Consider the following 9,978-nt stretch of genomic DNA (forward strand, 5'->3'; position numbering starts at 1 on the left):
GGGGGCGCGGAACTAAAAGGGCTTTCAGCAGCATAAAATATAGTATTTAACAAATAAAGTACTAATATGATTTTCATAATGGACCTCTCAATATAAAACTGAAAGCCACATGGACTTCAGCTAAAATTGAAAAAAAAAAAAAAAAAAACCACATAGACTTGGATAGAGTTTGAATAAGACATTAACCTATACAAGATTCCCGCATACACAAGAGTAGTCTCAAGGAAATAACTTAGTAGGATTTCAATTGAACAAAGAAAAGGTGAAAGTAGTAACTATTGTAGGTGAAAATTGGAAAATTTAGAGATTCTAGCTTTTAAAAAAAAGGCCTAGAACCTCTAAAACAGACAGTTCAGTCTGAAACATCTAAAGACCACACAAAATATTTCCCCACAGTAAACATGAATAAGATATGAAAATCAACCAAAGAATGAAGACATGCATTGGCCACAAACACACAGACACACACACACGCGTATATATCCATCTCTATCTATATGTTTTACGACATGCAAATTTTTTACGGAATAAGAAACAAGTCAGCAAACAGAATTTTAGTTGCCAAAAAAAAAAAGAACGCATTCGTATGCTACAAAGAGACAATTGTTGATATTTCATTAAGATAGAGAACTAAAGGAAAAAACATATGAAGATATATATGTGTATCTTGAATCTTACCCCAAGGAAGAATAGGAAACTCCCACCTTTGTTTTGGAACCGTAATGACATATGAAGCTACCTGCAAAATAATTGAAAACACAATTTAAAAAAAAAAAAAAAATCTTTTAAATGAAAAAGGTTTTACTCAAGAAATTATATGACAAAAAACAATTAACTAAAATACCAAGGTAGAAGCAGCAAGAGAACAGGGAGAACAATATCCACTTGACATCTTCTCCTTTTCATAAAGGAGATCCATAATGTCCATGCATGCTTCAAAATTCACAAGGTCTCCAACTCTTGCAACTTCCCTGAACTCAAAAATACAGGAGAAAAGATGTACCTAAATGAAACTAGTCATTCATCACAACAACAAAGTACAAACATATCAATCAAATCCCTTCCGCTCTTCAAATTTCACAGAATAAAATTGTACGAATAACGAACTTACTTAAGCTGAACCAAAAGTTCTTGTACGAATAACGAACTTACTTAAGCTGAACCAAAAGTTCTTCAAGGAGTACAAAAGCAATATTTCCCACACCAATATCAAAATGCAAGACCTTTGAGAAAATATACAAAAGTTTGTATCATCTCAATTGCAACAAAGTAGAGCCAAATTTTTCATCCTTCATGAGATATACCTGCATCAAAACCACCTCCTATACAGAAATCCACATAAAACACAATGGAATCAGCAGACAATGCAGAGCAGAAGATTTCTTTTTTTTTTTTTTTAAATTCTATTAAAACATTGAAATGATAACTAGCTTACTGCTTCCAAGAAATCTCGATTTGTAAAATGTTGTTCCTTAACAACCTTGTCTCCCAAAGACTTCAAGGACTTGATGGACAGGGGACGAGAATTGTGTATCTAGAAATCATGATTAATGTTTATGGTAAAACAGACAAATGAGTAGCCATGAGAAATATTCAGCAAAATCCATAATGCTAAATAACGAGATCCTACTTTGCTTGAGATCCATATAGACACAAGTGCAAATAACTGCAAATTGCTCTCTCTCACAGGTTGCAAAAGCCAGTTCGCAACGTCATCGCCTGCTTCAAACCTACGAGCACAACACAGTGCTCTTATAACATTAGAGAAGCATAAAAACTAAGCGAAACAAAATGCATGATAACTTCTAATAAAAAGCCCCAAAATCAATCAACCAAACTATACGAGTGTGTGTGTGTGTGTGTGTGTGTGTGTGTGTGTACACTTATATGCAATCACTGAAAAGACTTCTTTGCTATTCAGACGGCTATATGTGTATACGCCTGTCAGTTTCTTGCTACCAATTTGACAAATATTTTCGTTTATTCTGATCTGTATTCCACTTCTATTATTTTCTCCACTTCGGAAGTATAGAAATCTATAAGAGAGTACATTTGACTGACATTATAAACACGAAATACACGAAATTTGCTGATAATTCTCATCAGTAAACAAATTAACTGAAATTAGAAATGCATACATTGAAAAATTAATACATATATATATATATATATATATATCTCGAAAACTTTTTTTTGTGTGTGGAATCAACAAGGAATTGTAGATTCTTCAGAAACAAAAAGCAAATTTCCAAATCAGAGAGAGAAAAAAAATCGAATCGCAAAAGAAGCAAACATTACCTGGCGAAGCAAGGGTAAAATCTATCGGCGAAGAAGGACAACGCTGTGTATTTGACGATCGGAATCACTTCCAGAATCTTCATTTCGCAATCCAGATTGATCAACCACAAAATGACCCAATTCTCAGCGAAAATTTTCAAAATTAAACGAAAAAAAATGAGAAATTAATCCCAATGAATTTCCATTGATTATGCGAAAGAAAAGGAAAACACAGATATCGAAAGCTTACACGAGCAGATTCTATGAGGAATTCGAGCAGATACGGCCTCAGATCCGAAACCTGTTCGTTCCTCATCTCATCTCCGTAGTGGACTTGAGAGAGAATGAGGGTTTCAGTTTTTGCGGGAGTTTTGAATTCAGTTGCCAAATTGAAGAGGCCCCTAAAGTTTTGGTTTTATTTCTAAAATAATCCGATATATTGAGAATTTTCAGTTTGGACCTTACAATTTGAAAACTACTTCAAATGAGACCTTAGAGGTGAAAAATTGTCAAAAAAAAAAAGAAAAAAAATCAAGATACAGTTTTCACATTCGACATATAAATGATCAACCTTGGATTTGACCTTGGACAAAAAAACACAATTAATCAATTAATCTAACTTGAATTTGATTTATGGCAAATAATGGATCCAGACTTCAAGTAAAACTAACTTCGGCCCCGTTCACCGATTCGAGTTTAGAATTTGAGTTTTGTTACAGTAAAAAGCTCTCATAAACAGTCATATCTAAATTTTTTTGCTATAGTAAAAAACTCTCACATAAAGTCACATCTCAACTCAAATTAAAAATTCAAATAAGCGAACTAAACGGACCCTCATCTTCAATTAGACTAGAGGCCTTTCCATTTCAAGCAGTGACGGAGGCAAGATTTTTATTCAGTGGGGGCTTAAATCTTTTGCTAAGTATTTTGTTGAAATAAATTTAATTTTTTAATTTTAAAGGGGCTACATTTAATTTACTGTAAATTTATGTAGACTTAGGTAGGGATAAAATTGATTTTTTACTCAATTTTGTAGGGCCTAAATTAAAATATATGAAGATTTGAGGGGTGATAAAATGATTTTCTCCATTATTGTGGGGGCTATATATTTGTTAGAAAGAATAAGAAAATATGTCACTTTTTAAAAGAACAAAAATTTGAGTGGGGTTTAAGCCCCCACTAGATGTAATGGCTCCGTCTATGATTTCAAGGGTTTACGTGGGTTTATATTATTTGATTTAAACCCATGTTTAGTTGTTAAAAACTGGTTTGAACTTGAACTTTAGTTAAAAAGTCCTATCTTAGGTTTTTGTGGGTTTAAACTTATTTGTTACAATATTTCTTAGGTAATTTTACACTACTAAATGCTAGTTTGACCTATTTGCTATAATATTTCTGATTTATCTACAGATTACATGTCGTTACACAGTAAACAACAAAAAATTGAAATTGAAACGACATTGATTGTTTAAGTGATAAACTAAGAGAGAGCAAACCATCCAATGATCCAATTGATCCAACTAATCCAATCCAATCCATAAAAAAAAAAAAAAAAAAAAAAAAAAAATCCAAAAACTATGAGAACGGATTTGGATGACATTTTCACAAATCCAATTAGATTAGATTGGATGTTCAACATCCGATTTTCAATCCAAATTTTGAAAATCCAATAAATAATACATCCAATAAATCTAATCCAATACAATGTATTTATCTTATATAAATATACTAGGTAAAACGTACATAATTGCGTCTCTAAAACGTACAACCTATACATATAAAACTTAATCGTGATCGCGACGTCCCAACATTAGAATCACTCACAAACGGTGCTCCTTAAGACCAAAGTCCCATAGATATTACTCCAATTGTAAATGAAGAAAAATGATAAAAAAGAGTGCATAAATGAATAAAACAAATTAATCAACAATATGGTGGTCTCAACATTGTCGACGGACATCCTACCTCCGTGTCTTGGGGAACCATTTAGAGCTCCTTAAAACCGGTCATAATGAAGAAAAAAAAATCGACAACAGAACATGTTTGGTATCAGTTCCGTTTTCATTTTTCACATTTTTCGAGACAAAAAAGTAAAAATTGTGGAGGAAAACGCGTTTGGAAAAAAAAAGTGAAAAAAACGAAAACAAAAACGATTTTCGGTTTAGTGTAAAATGACTTAAAAACTGAAAACGAATTTAAGTCGTTTTTCATTTTCAATTTTGAGTAGATGCCTTTTTTTTTTTGGCAAGTAGGTGTGGGCTTAAATGAACTAACGAAGTGCTCTTAAATTAAAAATAAAAATTATATAACTAAACGGAATTTTAGTTTTTTCTTATACTAAAAATAATTTCTTAATAAAACTACCAATCGCATTTTCAAAAACGATTTCTGCTAAAGATCAAAAACGTTTTTATTTATAATTTCATATAAAAAACAGAATCATTTTGAAACCAATTCCAAACACACCCCTAGCTTTCTCACTTAAATAATTGCACTGTAATGTGTTATGTATAGCACTAAAGCAGGTCTAACAAACTAACTCATAGGTACTGCGACGACGACAGATATATATTGGATGTAATCATGTATAACATGCCCACAAAATGGCCATGATAGAAACGGTCTGGCCATAATCTCAATGAAAAGTTAATAATAATTTTATATTTTTTGCTGAAAGTTAATAATTTTATATTGATTCCGGGCTACATACATGCATTCATGCATGAGGGTTTAGTATACAACACCCCTATTGGTGCTACTAGGGTTGGGGCGTACGTAATACTTGTGTTCCAAATAAACAAGTGGACCAATTAAAGAGCAATATTGCTATTGGACAAATACTTTAACAAACCTTAACTATTATAATTCAACTGAAAATGATGGGGCAACTACGTAATGAAGTCGTTTAATTAAAAATCAACCAACTTCTCTCTACACTCATCATCCGTTAATACTAGCTGTTTGTATATAGTTAAGGCTTTTTTTTTACGGACACCCTTTCAAATTTTTGAATTTGACTTTAGTCTTTGTTCTTTTTTTTTTCCTGACAATTAGCAAAATAGCATATGTTTTTTTTACGATTCTGATCATGTGGCCCAAACGTGAGCTTTTATTGAGAGTAATTAAGGTCATTTCTCAACCTATTTATTTAGTTATATTGATTTCAGAATAATCTAATGTGTTTGAACACAATTATTTATGATAACAACTCTTGATTTCTAAGAGTTATTGTCCTCAACAGACGTTTTAAGGGTGAGAAATGGTTTTTATTGTTCTCAACAAACGATGATCACATGCGCCTCACGTGATCAGAATCATAAAAAAAAAAAAAAACAAACAAACGCCATTTTCGTTTTACTTTAATTGCAAATGTTTTTAAGATGAAGAGATCAATTATTAAGAAAAAAAGGAATAAAGACCAAATCGTCAAATTCAAAAAGTTGAGGGGTGTTCATTAAAAAAAAAACAAAACAAACCTAGCTATTAATTAATACAGGAGAGAAGCTTCTTGAACGGTTTGATTCGCACATAAAACTACATGACAAAACCCGATCGAAACATTGTCCTTCTTCAGATTTGGAAACTTGACGTCTCAATCTTGTTATTTGAATTTTGGTCAAATCTTTCCGATAGAAAGAAGCCGCGGAATGCTCTAGCTCTTCGTAAAACTCTTACGTCTGCGGAGAGTATCGCCTTGACTGGCCTATGATCGGACAACTTTGACTCGCCTCTAGTGTAAAAATGTTGCTTTAATCCCTCTCCATACCAGATAATTCGATCACACCTAATTTTTGCGTTAACACAATAATATTGAATAAGTAATTTTTTTTCCCCGAGCACTTATAAGTAGTTTATAATATATATATATATATACGCATATTTACGAGAAGCGTGTGTATATTATATATATATATATATATATATACATACACATATATGCAATATGTATGAATGTGTATCAGTAGAATTACGTAATTACCATGCAGGAGCGCGCCTTTTTTCACCTTTACTGCGATGAATACCGCCAAAATAGATATCAGAATTTAGGCAATATTTGTAAGTGGGAGAAAATTTAATAGCTCCTTCATGCCAACCTTCAAATACTTGACCGTCCACGAGTTCTCTCCTCAGCTTCATCCAGAGTCCGAGAGAAATGCCATAAAGTGAAATTAAAAAAAAAAAAACAGGTACAGATTTTTTTCTACGTAAAGAGAGGAAAACTGGCATAAAAAAATCCCCTCACATACCCCAACTTAATATTAATATTAAAGAAAAAGTGAATTACAAAGCATCTGAGAAAAATAAACAACTCAAAATAATAAACAAACAAAAGATTAATATGAGAGAACCAATGAACCATAGATTAAGATTATGGGGGGGGGGGGGGGGGGAAGTTTTGCGGTTCGTACTTTATATTGGACGTCCATGTCAATATATAAATTAATGAAGACATAAACTACTAATTGAAACGACATGAATTTCTAGGCATCATTCATTTTACCGGCTCGAGTTTTCAGTTTTAAGTTTTTACAGTTAAAAATTCTCAGAAAATGTTACATCTAACTTTTTCTACTATAGTAAAAAGCTCTTAAAAAATGTCACATTTAAACTCGAATCTGCAAAACGAATGATGCCCTAGTATTTTTCTAATAAGACATGAATTGAAAGTTTTTTATTTCAAGCCATGAAAATTAATTTATTTTTCCCCTACTTTCTTAATTACTCGTTAGACAACGTGAATCGCCAACAACGTCGGTAAAATTTACCGACGTGGAATTAGTGATGTATATTGCGATTCGTGTGGTAGTGTACACCCAACTTTATTATTGAAGTTTAAGATTTAAATCTCCCAACCCTCAAATTAAAAAAAAAAAAGGATTTTAATTGTTTACTCCCAACGCTTACACACACATATATAGACATATAATATTTTATGCATAAAGTTATGTACTACCTGATCATTTTCTAACAAGGTGGACCAATCGCCTCTATCCACTAGCAAACGAGTCGTAGCTTCTGGCAGAGAAATTCTATAGTTCAAATCTCCAAGCCATATAACCCGACTGCATTGAACAAGACACAATTAGCTGACACCATCAAGATATTGATCCTTAATTAATTAAATACTACTTTTTGTCTGCAGGCTTTCTATTTGTTTTATTAACTCTTTTAATTATCATGAAGTCAACTTGTCAATTAACGGTTTAAATAAATACAGTTAATTTTAATAACAATAAATAGATTGTCTACCAGTAAACAAAACAGTCTAATTCGGACATTTTTATATAAAAAAAAAAAATTTGTCTAATTCGGACGTATTAACTACCCAATTGCAGAAAAAAAACAAAGAAACAGCAATTTTATTTTTATTTTTAATAATAATGGGGGCCTTCAATCTTCTGTCACCACAAATTCAAAGTTGGAATGAAAGAGGCAATAATGTAACCCTTGAGCTATAAATTTTATTGCTTAGTCCTGTCTTATTTTCTTGCTTTGTAGTGAAAGAAACAAAATTATTGACGAGTACTACATAAATAAAATAAAGAAATTATTTCATATGAAAAAACAAATCTGTTTGAACGGTTTTTTTTTTTTTTTTTTTTTTTTTTTTTTTTTTAATTCACTCATGATCTAGAATCTTCTGTGGCAAATCAAGCAAAGGGCCTCTTGAAAAGCTTGTTCTTGACAATATTTCCGTGACATTAGAGTTTCTATACTTCTCGTCTCCTTGTCTACCACCGGAAGCTAGATGGCTGCAAACAAAGCAGAAGCTTGTTTCATGTACCAGAAATCTCACCGACACAGAACCCTGCAAATTAATCAGGAGAAATTTTCACGAAGAATGAAAGACAAGAAATAAGGGTCTTTCTCTAGAGCAAGAAAACAATAAAACATAAAAGTGCATCATAACTTAAATAAATATATGTTCAAACTTACCAAAATAATATTTATAACTCGAAAAGAAAAATACTAGTTAAAAATTATATTAGTGATGCATAGGGAGCATATTGCTGATCATTCGAGACAAAACAAGAAAAACACCCCCCATAGACTTTAAGATGTGGGTCTCAGTACTTGTGGGGCCACATGCTATAAATTGTTGGAGGAGTCAGAAAATTATCTCAGTTTTTAATTATTATTAAGTATAGGCATATGCTTCTAGTTTTTCTTATAAAGTGAAAAAACTGAAGTTTTAGAAAAAGAAAATTAGAGATTAATAATGAAATATGAAAAGTTGATCAGTGGGCTGGTGGCTCCCCCGTTGATTGTCGTACGTTGGTTTTCTATCTATGCATGGATGTAACTTTAAGTAGAGAACGATGCCGATTATTTAACGTGTGTCCACAATTAATTAGTACTATTAATCCATGGCTTAAAAATAATTAATGGGCAAGATTATACAATATGATCAATTATTAATATATTTGAGTTATATCTATATATGTGTGTTGTATGATCCTACCTTATTCCCTAGACAGCCCATGATGCCGCAGCCTACACATGAGACACTCGGATGCTTAATAAATGGACGAAGACTACTTCGAACCCAAACAGATATCAATATCCCAACCATTTGCTTACTTATGACACATTGAAAGTAGTTTTGCATAATCTGACCGTCATCTTTATCCTCTTTGTTCTTGCCTCGGAAGCAGTGCTTCACTTTCTTGTTCAAAGCTTTTCTGATCAACGAATTCCATTTCATTGAGATCTTACGACTGTTCTCGGATCCTAGAACATTCTTTGCTTTAAGAGGCACTATTTCCTGAAACCTTCATACAATAAAATGAAACAAAATTTATTTGGCCCCATTTGGAGCATATGAGTCAGTCATTCTAATTTACTGACGGAAATTTTGTGAGAGAGAATTTTTGAATTTAAATTTTTTATGAGATAAAAAACACTATAGCAGAACCCAAATCATCGTTTATGTTTTGGACTTTCCTTTTTTTTTTTTTGGAGTGAACTTTAATAATTATTAATCCTTTTAAAACAAAGAAAAAAAAAAGAAAAGAAAAGAAAAGAAGATTTATTACCCAAAAACATGGACGTCACAGGAAAGATCAACCCAATCCTCTATATTCAAATCTTCATGTGGTTCAATCCCACCGACGTTCCATGTACTAACAAAAAACCTTACATAACACATGAAGAAATAAGAAGACAAAACAAATCAATATTTCGAGGACATTAAGTTTTATATATAAATGGAGAGTTTATAATTGAATATCAAGATATAATAATTAACGTACGTACTTGTACTTATGGACCTCCTTGTTATGATTGAAGATTGTATTGTCAAAGCTTAAAGATGGTTGAGAAAAATCACTTGAAGTTGTAGTTGTAGTAGTAGTATTTTCCAGCAAGAACTGATCGGAGTCGCTCGGAAAATCTGCCACAAAGTTGTTGCTTCCAAGAAGCCGCTTCTTGAGGATTTTGTTAGCGACTAATCTAGGCCACATCATGACCTAATTAAACATTAATGACACTAAAAGAAAAACAGAAGTACTTTTAGTTCTTGTAATAATTGTGAATTGTAGGCATGATAAAAAATGTGGAATTTCTACTTATGGAAGAGAAAAAGATGTACTTGTAAGTGCATGTATACTTGATCTTCTTGCTTGCCTGGGTTGAAGGGAAAAGAGAAAGACAGAGATGGTGTAATATATATATACATATATATATATAATATATATATAT

At 32.0% G+C, this 9,978-nt stretch overlaps 2 protein-coding genes across 2 annotated transcripts in view; both read right to left on the bottom strand.

Annotated features, from left to right (window-relative positions):
* Window positions 1-2,597, bottom strand: part of LOC21402228 (cyclin-J18) — a 6,884-nt gene extending 4,287 nt beyond the window's left edge. The window contains exons 1-8 of the mRNA XM_024171657.1: window positions 2,528-2,597; window positions 2,299-2,375; window positions 1,631-1,730; window positions 1,436-1,534; window positions 1,305-1,322; window positions 1,153-1,223; window positions 845-971; window positions 679-739 (exon numbers count right to left, since the gene is read on the bottom strand). Coding sequence (XP_024027425.1) covers window positions 679-739; window positions 845-971; window positions 1,153-1,223; window positions 1,305-1,322; window positions 1,436-1,534; window positions 1,631-1,730; window positions 2,299-2,375; window positions 2,528-2,593 — 619 coding nt within the window. The 5' untranslated portion in view covers window positions 2,594-2,597. The remainder of the gene's footprint in view (window positions 1-678; window positions 740-844; window positions 972-1,152; window positions 1,224-1,304; window positions 1,323-1,435; window positions 1,535-1,630; window positions 1,731-2,298; window positions 2,376-2,527) is intronic.
* A 3,250-nt stretch (window positions 2,598-5,847) lies between these two features.
* Window positions 5,848-9,743, bottom strand: LOC21402229 (type IV inositol polyphosphate 5-phosphatase 9). The gene is made up of 7 exons (XM_010107238.2): window positions 9,535-9,743; window positions 9,315-9,413; window positions 8,741-9,050; window positions 7,902-8,086; window positions 7,232-7,340; window positions 6,257-6,408; window positions 5,848-6,061 (listed from the first exon to the last, which is right to left on the bottom strand). The coding sequence occupies exons 1-7, from the start codon at window positions 9,741-9,743 to the stop codon at window positions 5,848-5,850; spliced, it is 1,278 nt and encodes a 425-aa protein (XP_010105540.2).
* Between the last annotated feature and the right edge of the window lie 235 nt (window positions 9,744-9,978).

The sequence above is a fragment of the Morus notabilis genome, unplaced genomic scaffold (genome assembly GCF_000414095.1).
Source record: "Morus notabilis unplaced genomic scaffold, ASM41409v2 Scaffold102, whole genome shotgun sequence".
Classification (NCBI taxonomy): Eukaryota; Viridiplantae; Streptophyta; class Magnoliopsida; order Rosales; family Moraceae; genus Morus; species Morus notabilis.

What these genes read in the sequence shown, in the direction of transcription:
- LOC21402229 (XM_010107238.2), bottom strand. Translation starts at nt 9,743, where the DNA reads ATGATGTGGCCTAGATTAGTCGCTAACAAAATCCTCAAGAAGCGGCTT. An exon ending in TGTGACGTCCATGTTTTTGG is followed by an intron (nt 9,051 to 9,314) that starts GTAATAAATCTT and finishes TATTGTATGAAG; the next exon opens with GTTTCAGGAAATAGTGCCTC. An exon ending in AAAAGGCGCGCTCCTGCATG is followed by an intron (nt 6,062 to 6,256) that starts GTAATTACGTAA and finishes CGCAAAAATTAG; the next exon opens with GTGTGATCGAATTATCTGGT.